The following is a 20246-nucleotide window of genomic DNA, read 5'->3' as shown; positions in this document are numbered from 1 at the left end:
TTTTCTGCGTCTATTGAGATAATCATGTGATTTTTGTTGGTTTGCTTGTAGATATGGTCAATTATGTGGATGGTTTTCCTAATATTGAACCAGCCCTGCATCCCTGGTATAAATCCTACTTGATCATGGTGGATGACCCTTCTGATCACTTGCTGGAATCTTTTTGTTAGTATCCCGAGGTTTCTGTTCTTTGAGAAGAAAGAACTACACTTTAAGGGGGGAGGGATCCTGGCCTCCCTGAGCTCTGAGGGCTCCTGATGGGATTAAGTTCAGATGGGTTGGACTGGATGTGGCCCGAAGCAAAAAAAAGAACCTCCACTGCAGTCTGTGTTGGATGCCCTGAGTCTGGCCCAGGTTACTTTTCAAGGTACACCCTTCGGAGCAACCCCTTTGCCAGCCCCTAGGTTTCTGTCCTTTCAGAAGCTCTGAGGGCTCCTGATGGGATTAGGTTCAGCTGGGTTGGACTGGATGTGCCCTGAAGCAGGGACCTCCGGTGAGACTCAGATGGAAGGACCCAGCCAGGGGGCTACAGGCTCCCCCTGTCTCTCTCTGTTTCCCTGCCTTCTGTGTTGGGCACCCCCCGAGACTGGCACAGGTTGCTTTCAAGATGCGCCCTTCAGAATAGCTGGCCCTGAGGCCCTTTTGCAGGCCCTGAGGTTCCCACTGCTGCCATGGGCTCAGTGCTCTGGGTTGGGGGGGATGTGTCCTGGGACCTTCCTTCTGCCTTCCCCTTAGATCCAAGTGATCTAGGATTCTGGCTTTTGGGGGGTGTACCTTTTGATCCGAGTCCAGAAGGAGGGTTCCCCGGGTCTATCCTGTTGTTCAGTTTGAATTTTGGTGCCCTAGGAGCATTCAGTTTGTGATCAGTAAGGAAGGGTTTTCAGATTTCTGAACTTTTGCTGCCTCTAAGCTGCCATCTTGACCAGAAGTCTCTTAATTTACATTCTTAACAAAACTTTGTCTGCTGCCTTCATTTAACATGGAAATAATGATTTTCATGTTAATAATATGACAATGGACAATCTCACTGGATGTTGTCATTTTCTTTTGCACTAACTCATATGTAAAACGTAAAAAATTAACTAATTTTACATATAAAATAAAAGGGATACCTCATCACTGGAAGAAATTTTTTCCTATTGGCAGTCATTGACAAATAACTCATCACTTAGTGTTCAACTAACTGGTAGTGAGTGCCTCCAAATTTAGCAAATTTGAGCTTGAAACACAAATATAAATAAATCATTTCCAAAATCTTGGATTTTGCAGAATTTATGTGCCTTTTATGCAGTCTTCAAGAACTCAATCTCTCCTTCACAATACAAAATACTAGAGTATGATTTTTGGAAGAAAAAGAGCATCAACTCACATTTATACAAACTTTAATGTCAATCAGTAAATAAACATTTATTAAGCACCTTGTAAATGTGTCAAGCACTGGCACTGGACTCAGCAATAGATGTTTTACATAATGTTTTATGTAGCACTTTCTTTAACAATAACCTTAGAAGTCACATGAATATTGTTGTTCCCTTTTTATAGAAAATAATACTTAGAGCTAGAATGTTTGAAGTGAGTTGTCCAGGGTCACACAGCTAGTAATTAGCTTAGAGCTTTTTTTCCTAATTCAAAGATCACTGACCTCTACACTATACCACATATGCAGGACACCAATTAGTTTTATCAATCATTTGCACCATAATAAACCAAAGACAAAGAGTTCCAAATGTTTTTCAGATCTTTAGTCAAAGAATGCATATCTCTCATCTGAAGGACCAACCTTATTAAATTTAGAGAGGTATATCATCAGAGAGTTGTCCAATGAATGTTTTCAGCTACATAAGCTCACAATTAACATATCCTGAAGAATGGAAGGATTATATAGTAGGCATCAATAAAACAAGTACTGTTATAGAAAAAATCAAATCCTTGCAGTATTGAATTGATCTAAGGAAAAGTCCTAATCTACTAGTTTTGGAAATACTCCCTAAAAAATATGTTTTTTTCTTCCGGCTTGATATCTCTCTGTCTAAGTGAAGACACAAAATTTCTCCTTAAAGTTCCTATGCTTATATCATAGCCTCTTTCTCTAGGTCCTCCTCACCTCTAAAACTGTGATTTAGTTCTGTGATCGATTGCCATCCTTCTCTGGTTTCTCTTTATCTCCAGTTTTCTACATGTCTTCACCATTCTTCAGGTGAGACTACTCCAGGGGATGGAGAGAACAAATAGCACTCCAGTGACAGAGTTCATCCTTACAGGGATTCCTTACCCACCCAAGCTGAGGACATTCCTTTTTTTATTCTTCTTGGTCATATACACTCTGACACAAATGGGCAATCTTATCATCTTCCTCACAGTCTGTATTGACCCTCAACTCCATGCCCGTCCTATGTATATCTTCCTTGGTGCCCTGTCTGTCATTGACATGGGGATCTCCTCCATCATTGTTCCACGGCTCATAATGAACTTCACTCCTGGCATTAAACCTATCTCATTTGGTGGGTGTGTAGCTCAGCTCTATTTCTACCATTTCCTGGGTAGCACTCAGTGCTTCCTTTACACTCTGATGGCCTATGATAGATACCTGGCCATATGCCGACCTCTACACTACCCTGTCCTAATGACCTCAAAGATGTGCTGCTTGATGGTGACAGGAGCATGGGTAGCTGGCTCTATCCATGGTGCTATCCAAGCCATACTCACTTTCCGCTTACCATACTGTGGTCCCAACCAGGTAGATTATTTTTTCTGTGACATTCCTGCAGTGCTGAGGCTGGCCTGTGCTGACACAACTGTTAATGAACAGGTAACTTTTGTGGACATTGGAGTGGTAGTTGCCACTTGCTTCTCTCTAATCCTGCTCTCCTACATATATATCATCCGAGCCATCTTAAGAATCCGCACTGCTGATGGGAGACAACGTGCCTTCTCCACTTGTGGAGCCCATGTGACTGTGGTAACAATTTACTATGTGCCTTGTGCCTTTGTCTACCTGAGACCAGAAGCCAACAGCCCCTTAGATGGAGCAGCTGCTCTGTTCCCCACAGCCATCACTCCTTTTCTTAACCCCTTGATCTACACTCTGAGAAACCAAGAGGTAAAATTAGCTCTGAAGCGAATGGTAGGTGACCGAACAACTATGAGTAAGAACTGAATGATTTTGACCTATTTGAGACTCACTCATATCTCAAAGATTTGAATATTAAGGATAAGTGAACTTATCAAAGACAAACATACCAATATTGAATTGCGGGAATGTCTACTCAAGGCATGTGAAGACCTCGACCAGCAGAACGGGCAACTGAGAAGATTCCAACAGAGATGAAGGGAGCAAAAGTTTCACTAAACATTGAAGAAACTAACATCACTCACTGAATTCCAGGTCATTACCAGACATTTTGATTTGACTTGACATTGTCTTCCCATTGGAACTTTCTGCCTGCAGACTCTATTTGACCTACATGTTCTCAGCTTTCTGCTTCTTTCAAATACTCAGTTTCAGTTTCCTGTTTCCCTATCTCCTAATTCTAATTCCATCTGAGTTCTATCCTCATTATCATCCTCATTACTATGTTTATTTTGATCTTTACAATTTGTGCAGGAGACTATATCTTCTGTGACTGAAAGAGAAACTTACAACTTAGTGTACAACTGTGCCTCAGTTGAATATAATTTATGTTCAAAATCAAAAGGCATCAGGGATATTATTTTGATCCTCTTTGAGTACAAAGGACAACAACCTGCCAACAGAATCAGAGACCTATTAGACACCTATTAGTTTAGAGACCTATTAGTTTGGTTCTACAAGAAATGAAATCAACATTCATCAATTTAAGCAAAATTGCTCCTCCTCCTGTTAGGTTCTCATAGTGCTTAATAAATGGCATTAAAATGTAGTGTTTGGTCAATGTACCAAATGTGCCAGTTTGACAGCAGGTAATAATGACTTTTTCAGTATGAAGAAAAAAAATAAATTTTCCATTTAAAAAACTTTATTGTGGCTTTGGATAAAGTGTTTTTCAAAATGTAATGATGTATGAAAAAATACTCTTTAAGTAATCATTTGCAAAGTGTTTTCTTTCAATGCAGGCTATTTCCTAAGCAAAGAACCTGCATGCAGCAAAAGTAGAAGATGGGTTTTAATTTCATGTAACACTTAACAGACAAGGAAGCTGAAAATTCCTGTTTTGTGTATAGTTGGAAAATATTGAACCCCTAAAACTATATTAACCAAAATTCCTTTCTGTATTAACTAGAATCCTTTTCCCTTTTTCTGCTACCTCATGTTTAGGAGATGGTATTTAAGTTTGCTATGACTCCTCCCACACTCTCTTTTACTTGTACCTAGGCTAAGTTCAGGTAGTTCCTTTACTTTCATTATTATTAATAAAACTTTATAAAATATAATATTTAGTTATTGACTATTAATTTTTTAAAACTCATGTTTGAAAAACTTTGTCTCATAAAACACTTCCAGGGATTTTCTATCTCATGCAATTAATCCCTCCAAGACTTCTCATACAGGGAAATTCTTGACTATATCTTCCCCCAAATCCTCCATATACAGTCTACCCAATGTACCCTTAAACTTCCTCTAGATATGATTGGTAGGCTCATTTTGTTGGCACATTTGACATCTTGTGGGCACCTAAACTGTCTGATCATTATATTTCCCTATTTCTACATAACTAGCTCTTATATATGATTATATTTTGGTACCACTACTGTCCAAAAGATATCATTGGCAAAAGTTGTAATCTAATCATACTCTTCTAATAAGGAATAATAGTTATGTTGATGCATTCTCTCAGGATAGATATGCCCTTATGTGAATGTAGTATTGTTTTGTTTGTTTGTTTGGTTGGTTGGTTGGTTGGTTGGTAGGTTGGGTTATTTCCCTTCTGCCTAATGTAAGGGAAGGAGCAAGAGATGAGCAGGGAACTTGAAAACAAAAGGTTAGAGAAAAACTGGGGCAGAAAAACTGGGGCAGTGGCATTGAAGAGAGTTAAAAGAACCACATACCCATAAAAAGCCCTTTTTTTGCTCTAAATTAAGAAAAATCAAGGTAGATTTCCAATGGTAATGCTAATAAAAGTTCTGAATAATTTTAGGAATTAGAGTAAGTTTAGTGAGAAAGGTAATGAAATGTACCTTGGCATTTGATTTTCTTTTATGCTTGCTCCATAAAATTATTGATTTTCTTGATTATATGTTTATATTTTCACAGAGAAATTTATAAAAAATAAAAAATATTTGAATATCCATGTAGTAGAAAAATGAGCTGGATTTAGAATCAGAGTTTAAATTCATGACTCTGCCATGTGATCACTGATATACATACATATATTGGTTTCAGGGGATAGTAATTTATTTAGGCTAGTAAGCTGGTTTAGGAAGGCTACCCAAGCCCAGGGCAGGCAGACCCTGAGCTAATAAATACAGACAATTATATAACACAGGGACAGTTGGTTGTATTTAATAAACAAGGGAAGGTGAAAAGAAGGTTTGGAAGGATCTAAACTATGTTCAATCTACCTATACCCATCAGATCTAAATATCCCTTCACAGGGATTTCTTCTTAGTGAACTTCCTACTCTAATTCTCCCTAACCACCAAATCTACAGGCCTTAATCTTAACTAAAACTCTCAATTAAACCCCCTTTGTTAGATTTAAGGAAAGGATCTGTGTAAGGCTTTGATAGAGCTAGGGAAGTTCTTAGATCCAAAAAGGATCCAGACTCAATATCACAATCTCTGTAGATGGATCAGGTTCACCAGGAACTGCCCCAATGAAATACAGCAATCAGGAACCAGGAAAGGACAGGATTAGCAGCAAGGAAATTTGCAGCTACCACCTTCAAAGATTCTCCAGAGAGCCAGCTAACAGACTTGGTCCCAGTCTAACCCTCCTCCAAAGTTCCAGAATCTTCCTGCTGGTCTCATGCCACTTCTCTCTGCAAACTTCAACACTTTCCTTACAACAATACTGTATAAACTTCAACAGATCAATTCATCTCTTTGAACCTCAGCTTCTTCATTGAAAGCAACTGAAAACATTAATCTATATTGACCTCTGAGGTTCACCAAAAACTATGAATTTGTCATCCTCACAGATAAGCCACAACAGCACCATACATTGCTTAGGGCATTTGGCCACAAACTAGAAAATATTGCCACCTGGTGGCAAGTTTAACTCTTTATAAACAGATTATAATCCAATTTCTAGATAATCAATGAATATTGGTTGAATTAATGAAGTTAACAAGAGTTAAGAGCATTCTGAGTTTTTACATATGAACTTAAATATGCAACATAAGAAAAGGAGTTTCCTTTCCATCCTCATACTTGTTCCCTCAGTGGGATGTCCTAGTATGAGACTGATCTCTTTTTCCAAAGGAAGACAGAGCTGGCTAACCCTATACAAACATGAAGGAGTGAAAATATGTTAGAGAGAAAATATATTGAACAGAAAAGTGACTCATGCTGTCTAACAATTGTCAGTCTTCCACAGAGGTAGATCACATTTGTAAGAGAATTTTCTGGTTCTGACATCAGCAGCAGCATCCCACTGTATGTTCCTGCATATACCGGAAGGCAGGGAGGACAATTGTGTGATGATGGCAGAAAAGGACACAAGATTATCTCACTCTCCAAATTTCTCCACAAATATTCAAAAATAATACCTCAAATTCAACTCTAAAACAGCAGAAATAGTTAAGACTTGAGGGAGAAACAGTCTAGATAAGGACAACTTGTGTGGAAGGTCTCTGAACTCCCATTTGGTAGTTTCCCCTGAATGAAGTGCAAACATCCCTAGGAAAACATCATGGAATCAGCACAGAATAAGTCTTGGGGGCCATTGTCTATGTGAGCAGGCAGTCTCACTTTGTTAGCTTCACTAGGGAGGTTATATCCCAAAGGCAAATACCACCAGAATCAACAAGAAACCTTGGGGTAACTGGTGGCCCCAACTCTGGAGATTTCCACTAACCCATCGGGCAGGGGTTGGTGGCCAACAAAAAAAAATTTGTGGCCCAGAAATGTTGGGAAAAAAAAAGTCAATTGGAAAAAGAGATACAAAAACTCACCAAAGAAGAAAGAATATAGAGAAAAGAAAATAACTCATTCAAAATTAGAATTGCAGAAGGGAAGTTAGTGACTTCTTAAGATAAGACTGAAAAAATAAAAGAGAATATAATGCATCTTATTAGAAAGACAACTGACCTGGAAAAAAATGAGGAAAGACAATATAAGAATTGCCAGACTATCAAAAAGGTGTGCTTTTAAAAAAAGAGAGATTTCAAGAACTGTTTATAAAGAGTTAAATTTGCCACCAGGTGGCAATATTTTCTAGTTTGTGGCCAAATGTCCTAAGCAATCTATTTATGGTATTGCTGTGACTTATCTGTGAGAATGACAAATTCATAGTTTTTAGTGAACCTCCAGGCAAGGACTAATGGGTAAAATTGAAATGGAAAAAATACACCCATTACCACCAGAAAGAGACCCAAAGATGAAAAATCACAGGAAAATTATTGCAAAGTTCCATAGTTCCCAGTTGAGACAATACTATAAGTCATCAGAAAAAAAAAAAAACAAATTTTAAAACTGTGAAGGAGTAATAAAGATAGCAGCTCAACATTAAAATAATGAAAGGCATGGAAAAAATATTTCTAAGAGCAAATGATGTGGGTTACAATCAAAAATAGCATATCAGCCATATCTACATTATGCAGAATATATAAGTATATATATATATATACATATATATATAAAGTATATAAGATTATGAGTCATTCCCCAACTGATGAATGGTCAAAAGATATAAATACAGTTTTAATGAATAAATCAAACTTACATATAACTATATAAAAACACTCCAAATCCTTCTTAATTAGAGAAATGCAAATCAAAACAACCCTGAAATATTTCACACCTATCAGATTGGCTAAAATGATAAAAAGGCAAAGTGACAAATTGGAAGGATGTAGGAAAATGGGGATGCAAATATACTATTGGTGAAACAATGAAGTGATCCAACCATTTTGTAGAGCAATTTGGAATTATGCTTAAAGAGTTATAAATCTATGGGTACCATTTGACTCAGCAATACCACTATTAGGTTTATTTCCTAAGGTGATTGGAAGAAAAAGGAAAAGAACCTATATATTCTAAAATATTTATGGCAGCTCTCTTTGTGGTGGCAAAGAATTAGAAATTGAATTCCCCATCAACTGGGGAATGACTAAACAAATTGTGGTATATGATTGTAATGGAACACTGTGATACTGTAATAAATGATGACCAGATTAATTTTGAAAAAACTTGGAAAGACATACATGAAATTATGAAGAATGAGATGAGCCGAACCAAGAAAATATTACATACAGGAAGAGAAATATTGTTTGAATATTCATCCAAGTCCACCTCCAGAAAAAAGAATTCATAAATAGAAATAAGACAGTTTTATGTATATAAATATATATATATATATATACATATATGCATGCTTTTCTCAGATGATGTCTTCTCTAGTTGGGGGAGGAGTGCGAAGGAAGGGGAGAGTTAACTGGGTATTTTAATGTTAACAAATCAATAAAATTTTTTTAATGAAGAAGACTAGAAAAGTAGAATGCAAATGAGACAGTCAAAGAATGAGTCAAATGTGTGCGTACATACACACATACAAATACATATGTGTATATATCCTTCACATATATTACCAACACATATATCTATGTGTGCCTGTGAATATATTCATGCATGACTTATGACACTTCTAGACAGACTCATGTGGCGAGAAATAATCTACATAAGCAAAACACACACTATACAGCTACAAACCAAAATATTTATACCAGCCCTTTAAATGATAGCAGAAAATTGGGAAGAAAATAAGTATCTATTGATTGGAGAATGGCTGAGTAAATTATGATGCATTATATAATAAAGTATGACTGTGCTTAAAGAAATGATGAAAATAGAAAAGCATAGAAAGACTTAGATGAACTAAAGGGAAAAAGTAAGTAGAGCCAAGAAAACAATTATCCACAATAACTGCAATTTAAATAAAAACAACCGCCACTATGAAACGACTGAAAACAAATGTTGCAAAATGATAAAGAATCAATCTGACTCCAAAGGTGGGATATAATACACTTCTCCCATCCTTTACAGAAGAATGCAATTCATGAGGGCAGAACAGTGAGGAAAAAAATGTCAGATATATTTAGAAGTTTTGCTGAATTTTTGTCTCTTTTCTACTATTAATTTTTCTTTCTTTTTTTTCTCTTTTTCAAAAATCTTTGTTATAAGGGATGAGTCTCTGGGAGGAGAGAACAGAAGGGATAGGCAGGGAACTCTTAATCAATGTAAAACAAACTATAGCAATAAAAATCTATTAAGACAAAATTTTTAAAGATAGGGGCTGTGGACTATAAAAGTGGACTAGAACTTCCTCTCCCTACTTTGGGGAAAGAAGCCCCAAAGCAAAGAAGAATACTATCAGAAATGCCTAGCAATAAGCAGCATATAACAGCTCAGGTGAGATCCCCGGTAGAGGGCAGTGAGGCAAAAAAGAGACAATGGCAAAGGACTTCAGGTCATTAGAGAAATTAGCTCATCTACTGAAATTATTATAATTATTGAAATGCATTGGAAACTACAACACCTATGGCTTGAATTTCCCTGACTGTGGGCACCTATTTCCCACTTAAATATCTCTTTATTTGTATTTTTTGGCAATACATCTTCCCTGAATGTATTCTCTCCTTCGATGGCAGTGTAGATACCTGGAAGAGACTATACCCTGTATATCTGGAGGATCTTTTCTCAATGTTTATTTTGGGATGTGATTTAGTTAAATGTCTTTTGCTTTGAATAAAGTATCTTCTGATTATTCTAGTAAATAAATGCATCTAAGGGGGCTCATGAACTATACTTTTATAATTATGTTGACTCACAAGATGCTAGACTTGGAGTTAATATGGACTTGTATTCAAATCCTACTTCTGCCACTTTTTAGCTATAAGACCATGGCTAAGTCTCTTACCCTCAGTCTGTTTATTCATCTATACAGTGGGAATAATAACACTTGTGGTTCTTATGAGATATATGGACCAACAATTTCATCAATATTGAGAACTCCCAGAGAGTCACACTGAGCAATTAAATGACTTGCCCAGAGTCACACACCTACTATTTGTCAGAAGCAGGGCTTAAATATAGTTCATTCTGCTTTATAGTTGTAAGGGATAAATTTGGGGTTTTTTTTAACTAAACATAAATTTAGTTGGTCACCAGGGATTAATTCAAATCCCAATGGTGGTTTAATTAATATAGAGGGAAGGAATTAAGAAGAAGAGAGAGGGAAAAGAGTATAAGATTTCTCCGGCCTAGCCTGAGCCAAGGGGAGTTCAGAGACCTTCCAGTCACAAGGCCTCCTCCAAGACGAGGGGCCTCCTAGGAGGATGGCATTTTTAGGAAAGGGAAAGGGAAAAAAAAGGAATCAGCCTAAACTCTGAGAGAGCTCAGGGAAGATACCTTACCTAACCCACGCCAAAATGTCAATACACCAAAACACTGCCATGAGCTAAACCTGAACAAGAGCTACAGACACACCAAGATGCCAAGATGCCCAGCACACTGCCACCAGCCACGTCTCCGCCATGAAAGAGAGTCAGAACCACCTCTCCATGAAAAAAGCTGAGAGAGAGGAAATAATGCAAAATATATAGACTGTTTTTTTACATCACTTCCTGCTTCTCACATGTACCAATGGTAGCTTAAGCTTGACTTAGGACAGCCCAGGGGGTTTTCCAGTTGTTTCTTATTTGTCACTTTGCTAGCACATGTCTGTCATAGACCATCCTTCTCAACACTTAATCCTTAAGTAGAGGTGTATACATTCCTGATTGCTAGACTAAGTAGAGTGGAGTAAATCTAAAATTAACATAGTCCAGGTCTCTTAACTTCTGTGTCGTACTGACTTTCACAATACTTGTAACAAGATTTTTGTAAGGAGCAAATGAGTTAGTTTAATGTTTTTAATTAACATTTATTTGGCTAATTAATTTAATAAATAGCTTCTTGAGAATTGCACTATAACATTTTTTAAACCTTAAGGCACTATAAAAGTATCAGCTATTATTGCTACCTGTGTCAATAAGGGTTATATCCATAGCAATGAAATAATGTATACTTGAAATACCAATACCCAGTATTGACTCCAAGTCAGAAGGTAAGGGTTTAAAAAAAAAGCTACAGAGAGATATAGGTGGAAAACTATTACCTATGTCCCCTAAGCAAACTGAAGTGCATTCGACTTACTAACAAACTAGGAAAAGCTATGTCTATTGAAAACCCTACCCTTTATATGTCTGAATAGGACCTGTGGAAGTATTATTAAGTGACTGATATTGATATTTTCATTAGTTCTAAGAATATTGTTTGTTTTCTCTGAACTATAGTGGGGGCAGGATTTCTTGGGATTCTTTAAACTGGGCTTGCAAGAGAAGTTTGTGAAAACAATGAAGGTTAGTTAATATATGGTAAAATTTCCATATTTGGGGGGTGAGAAGAATTAGCAAGAAATATGATAAATACTCCCCAAAGGGTTATTGGTACTCTATGTCACATAAGAGCCCCTAACATAAGGGTAACATAAATTATATAAAGATGAGGATTGTCTCATATATATATACTATATAGGTGTAGAGTCAAAATGGTGGCTTAGGAGCACCAAAAACTGAAACCTTTCTGACAATCCTTCCATACCAATCTTTACATGCTTCAAAGAAAATAAAAAATTTAAACCCAACAAGAAAAAGAAGTCAAAGAACTCTCCTGCTGAACACAACTCAAAAGTTGGCACAGAGAGTCTATTTTCACAGGATAATGGACAGACAGACTAGCTGAACACCCTCCCCCATTCACTGTGCTCAGACCTGCAATAAGACCAAGCAGTTTGTGTGAGCCCCAGGCAGAGGCTACAGTCACAAGGGAATCTTATGGTATCTGACATACTATGCAAGGTCCAGGGCTCTGACAATTGTAAACCCTAAAATTTCACAGACTTATGAATGTTAAAAATTTTACTCCACATTGAGGAATCCTCCAATTCCCTACTTGAAATAATTCCCTACCAGATAGTGAGAACTCTACTTGAATGTGAAAACTCCTTGCTATGGGAGTATCCCTACTCCACCCCTACTTAAGACTGCGTTAGGGCAGAAAATTCCTTGCTAAACAATGAAAGTACTTGAAAACCATACTTATAAAGGAAAGGAGTTCTTTGAGCCATGCCTGTTTTTGGAATTGATACAATGGGATGCTAGGTGCCTATAAAGGTGGGGCAACTTGTAAACTACTTAGACCTAAAAGGTGAAAACTTACTCAGAGGTTTTCTTTTAATGAAATTAGTCGACACAGCAGCATTTTTTCTGACTTACTAAAGAGATTAATCTACTCAGCTGTGAATTCAAAATGGGCTGTCTTTTGGGAAAATCTACAGTGATTGGTAGATGGAAGAACTTAGGGGAGGTGACATAGGAGATTTTCCCCTTAAAAATAAGAGCTCAGAGAAGAGCTGAGAGGTCATTCTGAAACATTCAGATTGAAGAGGACTGATTCTGAAACATTCAGATGGAGGAGGGAGCTGGTGAACTCAGCTGAGATGATGCTGGCCTGGTGTCACTAGAATCCTTGCTTAGGCAGACCTTGTGGTGAGTGTTAAAAGACTGACTGACTGATCTCTCTCTCTTAAGACTCAGGTCTAGGCCATGTTGGCTTAAGGTCCTTCATACTTATTTCCTTTTTTCTCTCTTTCTCTTTTTTCTTTAATTCCACATTTGTATTAATTAAAATCTCTATAAAACCCAGTTGACTTGGGTAATTGAATAATTGGGAATATTTCCTTGGTGACCACCTTATATTTGATTTAAAAACCAAGACACTGTAGTGAAACATATTTTCTGCGGTCAAATTTACTCACCCTCTCTTATATCTATCACAATTTATATCTTCCACCATTTTAACTCACTACAGTTTAAGACATCAACCATTTTAAATCTAACACAATGACTGGCAAGGAGGAACTGGGAGTGGGGGTTGGTCATTTAGCAGGATAACCTCCCCCACCCATTGTGCTGAGACATGCAATAAGACCAGGATGCCTGTGTGAGCCCCAGGCAGAGACTGCAGCCCTGAGGAATTACCTCTGACCCGCCACAGAAGTTCCAGGGCTCTGACAATAGCAGGCAGGGAGAAACTTGCAGGAGACCATCAGGTTAGACACCCTCAGCCTCCTCTGGCTGTAGTAAAAAGTTTGCCCCAGGACAGGCTAGCTCTATAGGCTAACTCAACCAGTTGAATCTGACATACCAGCAGAGGTTTGAGAAAAAAGAAGATTCAGTCTCAGGGCACAGCAGCTCAAACACCCTGATTTAGTAAATCAACAGAGTGGCAAGTTTATAGTCCACAGGGTGGGGGAAAATAAGTACATAAATAAATAAAATAAAATGAGTAAATAAGAGAAAAAAAATAAAGTTACAATTGGAAATTTCTGTGGGGATTAGGACCAAATAACAGAACCAATGGAAGAGGATTAGATACAGGAAAGTCAAGCAAAGCCTCAAAAAAAATGGGAAATTGGATGCAGGCTCTCGAGGAACTCAAAAAGGAATTCATAAATCAAATAAGACAGGTTGAAGAAAAATGACAAAAGGAAAGCAGCAACCTAAAAAAGCAAAAATAGGTCATCTGGAAAAGAGGCACAAGAATAAAAACAAGAAAACAATGAATTAAATTGTTTGCTGGAAAATAAGGCAAAAATGTTGGAGGAAGAGAAAAATAACTTGGAAAGAAGAATGGACCAAAAGGAAAAGGAAAATCAAAAGGTAATGGATGAAATTCAGTCTTTAAAAATTAAAAAATGGCAAATAGAAGCTAATGACTAAAGAAGCTTGTGGGGGTGGGGCAGGGAGGAGGGAAAAAAACCAACACAATGGAAGGGAGGAAGAGTTTGGTGACAGGTAATGCTTAAATATTTCTCTCATTGGAATTGACTAAGAGAGGGAAGAACAGTCAGATCTCTTGGAGTATAGAATTGTCTTTTGTCCTATAGAAAAAACATAAAAGTAATAAGAAATGGGGTGGTGGGGAGGGGAGTAATACAAGAGAGGGAGAGATAGGGAGACTGGGTTTGCACAAAGGCCCTATAGTAAGAGGGGAATAAGAAGGGAAGTGGTAGAAAGGGGAATAATATAAGGGAGGGGGGAGGGAGGAGACTGACTAAAAACAAACACTAGAAGGGAGGGGATAAATGAAAGGAGAAAGCTTAAGATTAAAGGAGGAAATCAAAATGGAGAGGAATACACAGATGGTAATCATAACTGTGAATGTGAATGGGATGAAGTCACCCATAAAATGGAAGCAGATAGCAGAATGGATTAAAAACCAGAATCCCTATCATATGTTGTTTACAAGAAATATACTTGAGGCAGGTAGACGCACAGAGGGTAAAGGTAAGAGGCTGGAGCAGAATCTATTGGGCTGCAACTGAGACAAAGAAAGCAGGGGTAGCAATCATGATCTCAGACAAAGCCAAGTAAAAATAGATTTGATTAAAAGAAATAAGGAAGGTAATTACATCTTGATAAAAGAGAATATAAAGAATGAAGAAATATCAGTACTCAACATATATGAACCAAATGGTATAGCATCCAGATTTTTAAAAGATAAACTAAATGAGCTTAGGGAGGAAATAGACATTAAAACTATACTAGTAGGGGACCTCAACCTTCCCCTATCAGAACTATATACATCTAACAAAAAAAATAAGAAAGAAGTAAGAGAAATGAATGAAATTTTGAAAAAGTTAGTTAATAGATATATGAAGAAAATTGAATAGGGATAAAAAGGAATATATCTTCTTTTCAGCAGTATATGGTACAAATACAAAGATCAGCCATGTGCTAGGGCATTAAAAAGTCGACACAAATGTAGAAAAACAGAAATAATAAATGCAACTTTTCAGATCATAATGTGATAAAAATCAGAGTTAATAAGAGTTCATGGGGAGGCAAATTTAAGGTTAATTGGAAACTACATAATCTAATTCTTCAAAACCTGTAGGTCAAAGAACAAATCAGAGAAACAATTACTCATTACATTGAAAAGAATGACAATGAAGAGACAACATATCAAAATCTATGGGACACAAAAAAATTGGAAAATGAGGGGATGTCCTTCAATTGGAGAATGGCTGAACAAATTGTGGTATATGTTGGTGATGGAATAATATTGTGCTAAAAGGAATAATAAAGTGGAGGAATTCCATGGGGACTGGAACAATCTCCAGGAAGTGATGCAGAGCAAAAGGAGCAGAACCAGGAAAACATTGTATACAGAGACTGATACACTGTGGTACAATCGAACATAATGGACTTCTCCATTAGTATCAATGCAATGTCCCTGAACAATCTGCAGGGATCTAGGAGAAAAAACACTATCCACAAGCAAAGGACAAACTGTGGGAGTAAAAACACCAAGGAAAAACAACTGCTTGACTACAGGGGGTGAGGGGATATGACTGAGGAGAGACTCTAAATGAATACTCTAATGCAAACACCCACAACATGGAAATGGGTTTGAATCAAGAACACCTGTGATACCCAGTGGAATTGCACATCAGCAATGGGAGGGAGGAGGGAAGAAAATGATCTTTGTCTCCAATTAATAATGTTTGGAAATGACCAAATAAAATAATTTTTAAAAAAATCTATGGGACACAGCCAAAACAGTACTCAGGGGAATATTTGTGTCCCTAAGGGACTATATCAACAAAATAGAGAGGGAGAAAATCAATGAATAGGGCATGCAACTTTAAAAACTAGAAAGAAAAAAAATTAAAATCCCCAGAGAAAAACTAAATTGTAACTCCTAAAAATCAAAGGAGAAATGGATAAAAATGGATTTTAAAAAAAACTATTGAATTAATAAATAAGAATAGGAGCGGTATTTTGAAAAAAAAAACAAATAAAATAAAATATTGGTTAATCTAAATAAGAAAAAGAAAGAATAGAACCAAATTAACAGTATCATGAATGAAAAGAGTGATCTCACCTGTACTGAAGAAGAAATTAAAGGAATTATTAAGAGCTATTTCACCCAATTATATGACAACAAATATGGCAATCTAGGTGAAATAGATGAATATTTACAAAAATATAAATTGCCTAGATTAACAGAAGAGGAAGTAGAATACTTTAACAATCCCATATCAGAATGAGAAATTGAACAAGCCATCCAGGAACTCCCTAAGAAAAAAAAATCCCCAGGAACAAATGAATTCACAAGAGAATTCTATCAAACATTTAAAGAACTAATCCAAATACTATATAAACTATTGGACAAAATAAGCAAAGAAGTAGTTTTACCACATTCTTTTTAAGACACAAATATGGTGCTGATTCCCAAGCCTGGAAGACTAAAAACAGAAAAAGAAAACTATAAACCAATCTACTAAATGAACATAGATGCAAAATCTTAAATAAAATACTAGCAAAGAGACTATAGCAAATTATCACAAGGATTATTCACTATGATCAGATGGGATTTATACCAGAAATAAAAGGATGGTTTAATATTAGGAAAACCATCCACATAACTGACCACATCAATAACCAGACCAACAGAAATTACATTAATATCCCAATAGATGCAGGAAAAACATTTGACAAAATACAGCACCCATTCTTATTGGAAACACTAAAAAGTATAGGAATAAAGGGCCTTTCCTCAAAATAATAATCAGTGTTTATTTAAAACTATCAGCAAGTATCGTCTACAATGGGAATGTTAGAAACTTTAACAATAAGATCAAGAATTAAGCAAGGATGCCTATTATCACCTCTACTATTTAATATTTTACTAGAAATGCTAGCAGTAGCAATTAAAGAAGAAAAAGAAATTGAAGGAGTCAAAGTAGACAATGAAGAAACTAAACTATCGCTCTCTGCAGATAATATGATGGTATACCTAGAGAATCTGAGAAAATCAACTAAAAAGCTAGTAGAAATAATTAATTACTTTAGCAAAGTTGCAGAATACAAAATAAACCCATATGAATCATCAGGATTTCTATATATTTCCAACGAAACTCAGCAGCAAGAATTAGAAAGAGAAACTATACTTAAAATCACTCTAGACAATATAAAATATTTGGGAATCTATTTGCCAAGTCAAACACAGGAAGTATATGAACACAACTTCAAAACACTCCTCACACAATTAAAATGATCTAAATAATTGGAAAAACCTTAATTGTTCATGGCTAATAAAATTAAAATAACAACCCTACCTAAATTAATTTATTTATTCAGTGCCATACCTATCAAACTACCAAGAAACTTCTTTATAGAGTTAGAAAAAATTATAACAAAGTTCATCTGTAAGAATGAAAGATAAAGAATATCAAGGAAACTAATGAAAAAAATATATGAAGGATGGAGGCCTAGCAGTACCATATCTTAAATTGTACAACAAAGCAATGATCATCAAAAGAATATGGTACTGGCTAAGAGATAGAAGAATAGATCAATGGAATAGACTAGAGGTAAATGACCTCAGCAAGCTAGTGATTGATAAGCCCAAAGAACCCACTTTTGAGACAAGAACTCACTATTTGACAAAAACTGCTGGGAAAATTGAAAAACAGTATGGGGAAAATTGGGTTTAGATCAATATCTCACACTCTATGCCAAGATAAATTCAAAATGGGTAAATGACTTAAATATAAAGAGTGAAATCATAAATAAATTAGATGAATGTAGAATACTATACCTGTCAGATGTATGGTAAAGGAAGGAATTTAAGACCAAGCAAGAGAGAGATAGAGAACATTACAAAATGTAAAAGGAATGATTTTGATTATATTATATTAAAAAGGTTTGAACAAACAAAACCAATGCAATCAAAATTAGCAAGGAAGCAACAAACTGGAGGGGGGAGGGGTTGTAACAAGATTCTCTGACAGAGGACTAATTTCCCAAAAATATAAGGAACTAAGTCAAATTTTCAAAAAAATCAAGTCATTCCCCAATTGTCAAATGGTCAAGAGACATGAATAGGCAGTTTTCAGATGAAGACATCAAAACTAACAATAACCACTTGAAAAAGTGTTCTAAATTCCTTCTGATTAAAGAAATTCAAATCAAAACAACTCTTAGGCATCACCTCACACTTACAAGACTGGTCATTATAACAGCAAAAGAAAATAATAAATGTTGGAGGGGGTGTGGCAAAATTGGGACACTAATACACTGCTGGTAGGGTTGTGAATTAATCCAACCATTCTGGAAGGCAATTTGGAATTATGCTCAAAGGACTTTAAAATAATGCATGGACCTTGATCCAGCTATATCACTACGGGGTTTGTACCCCAAAATGACAATGAAAAATGTTTATACAAAAATATTTATAACTGCACTTTTGTGGTGGAAAAAACTGGAAAATGAGGGGGTGTCCATTGATTGGTGAATGGCTAAACAAATTCTTGTCTGTGATGATAATGGAATATTATCATGCTAAAAGGAATGATGGAGTGCTTGATTTCTCCATGATCTTGAAAGTCCTCCACGAACTGATGTGGATTGAAATGAGCCAAACCATGAGAACATTATACACAGTAACAGAAACACTGTGGCATGATCAAATGTAATAGGTTTTGCTACCAGTAGCAATGCAATGATCCAGGACAATCCCAAGATACTTGTGAGAAAGCATGCTATCCACATCCAGAGAAAGAACTGTTGGAGTAGAAACACAGAAGAAAAACATATGATTTATTGCTTGGTTATATGGGAATATGATTGGGGTGGGGGGGGTTGGTTTTAAAAGATCACTCTATTTCACATCTAAATAATGTGGAAATAGGTTTTGAGCAATAATTCATGTATAACCCAGTGGAATTGCTTGTCAATTCCAAGAGGGGAGAAGGAAGAAAGGAGGGAGAGGACATGAATCATGTAATCATGGAAAAAAATTCTAAAAATAAATAAATCATTTTTTAAGATACTGCATGACTAGATATATCCTCTGTTTCCCAAGTACAGTCTTTGGCACCTCACTTTCTTTATTTCCTTCTCATTTCCCTTTCCTACCCCAATTCAATGGTGCTACACAAGAAAATAGTGCCAAGAAAAAATGGCTACTTACCAAATCCCACCACTGCTTGGAACTACCCCTGGGTGAACCTCTCAAAATTCAAGTCAGATTCAGACATTCTCAAACCAAAAGAGAAAATCAGTGTGGATGACTTCATACCATTAAGAAATCTTAATCTCCTAAAAAAATGAGAATGTTCCATCATGAAAAACACTCACTGAATAATAAGTAAATTTTATTTTCCCCTCCTCCTTTTTCAAATCATTCATATTTAAGAAAGGGAATGACCAAAAGAAAAGATAAATCATTCTTGTTACGACTTTCATACCTCATACCCTGGATATAAGACAGAACTATTTTCCCTCAACCTACTTTCTAGAAAACTCCCTTAGTTTCTTTCAATTTTCTAACCAGTCAGTTGGGACAATCACCCAAATCCCTAAGCTGGTGCTTTGAAGCCTCCTAATTGGCCTTCTAGATAATGGGAGAAATGACAAAACAAGGGAAAGAATTTCAATAACACCATCATCAGAAGCCATAGCTATTCCCATTTCTCTATGGAACACAGATGTCGGACTGTGGCACCAACAAATGAACTGGTAAATCATGGCTCCAAATCCATGGACTTGATTCTTTACTTCCTGCATTGTCATCTAGCCAGAGTTAATTAGCTAGGTCTTGGTTGACCCCATGGGATCCAAAAATAATTTTTAAATCCTTCCAAGAACACAACATTTCAGGGACTCTTCTGAGAATTCATGATGTTGGCATCTTAAAAGTCGTGAAGATACCTGCCATTATTCTATCCCATTGACCAGAATTGAACTTTGACTGAGAGATTGAGAAAAAGGGAAAACATTAAATTCAACCACAGGCACTGATGACCACACAGTAAGTGTCCAGGAGATAGTCTACATTTCCATAGCTCAATATCTCCCTCTCTGTTCTCCCCCATTTCTATATAGCACTTTTCCAGTCCTGTGGCTAAATGTCTTTCAACCATTCTACTTAGTTTATTTGTATAAGCTACTAAAATTTTCCAAGAAAAGAACAACATATTATCATTCCCTGCATTCTCC

The 20246-nt window shown here is 36.4% G+C and overlaps 1 protein-coding gene across 1 annotated transcript; it reads left to right on the top strand.

The window, feature by feature from the left end:
* The first annotated feature begins 2158 nt into the window (after positions 1-2158).
* LOC100029949 (olfactory receptor 10G3-like) lies at positions 2159-3224 on the top strand. The gene has a single exon (XM_001379535.4). The coding sequence runs from the start codon at positions 2216-2218 to the stop codon at positions 3155-3157; it is 942 nt and encodes a 313-aa protein (XP_001379572.2). The 5' UTR covers positions 2159-2215; the 3' UTR covers positions 3158-3224.
* Positions 3225-20246: the final 17022 nt, after the last annotated feature.

This window comes from Monodelphis domestica, chromosome 1 (genome assembly GCF_027887165.1).
Source record: "Monodelphis domestica isolate mMonDom1 chromosome 1, mMonDom1.pri, whole genome shotgun sequence".
Classification (NCBI taxonomy): domain Eukaryota; kingdom Metazoa; phylum Chordata; class Mammalia; order Didelphimorphia; family Didelphidae; genus Monodelphis; species Monodelphis domestica.
Note: the sequence above shows the minus strand (reverse complement) of the source record. Positions and strands in the feature narration are given on the sequence as shown.

Coding starts and splice junctions, on each gene's coding strand:
- LOC100029949 (XM_001379535.4), top strand. CDS start 2,216: ATGGAGAGAACAAATAGCACTCCAGTGACAGAGTTCATCCTTACAGGG.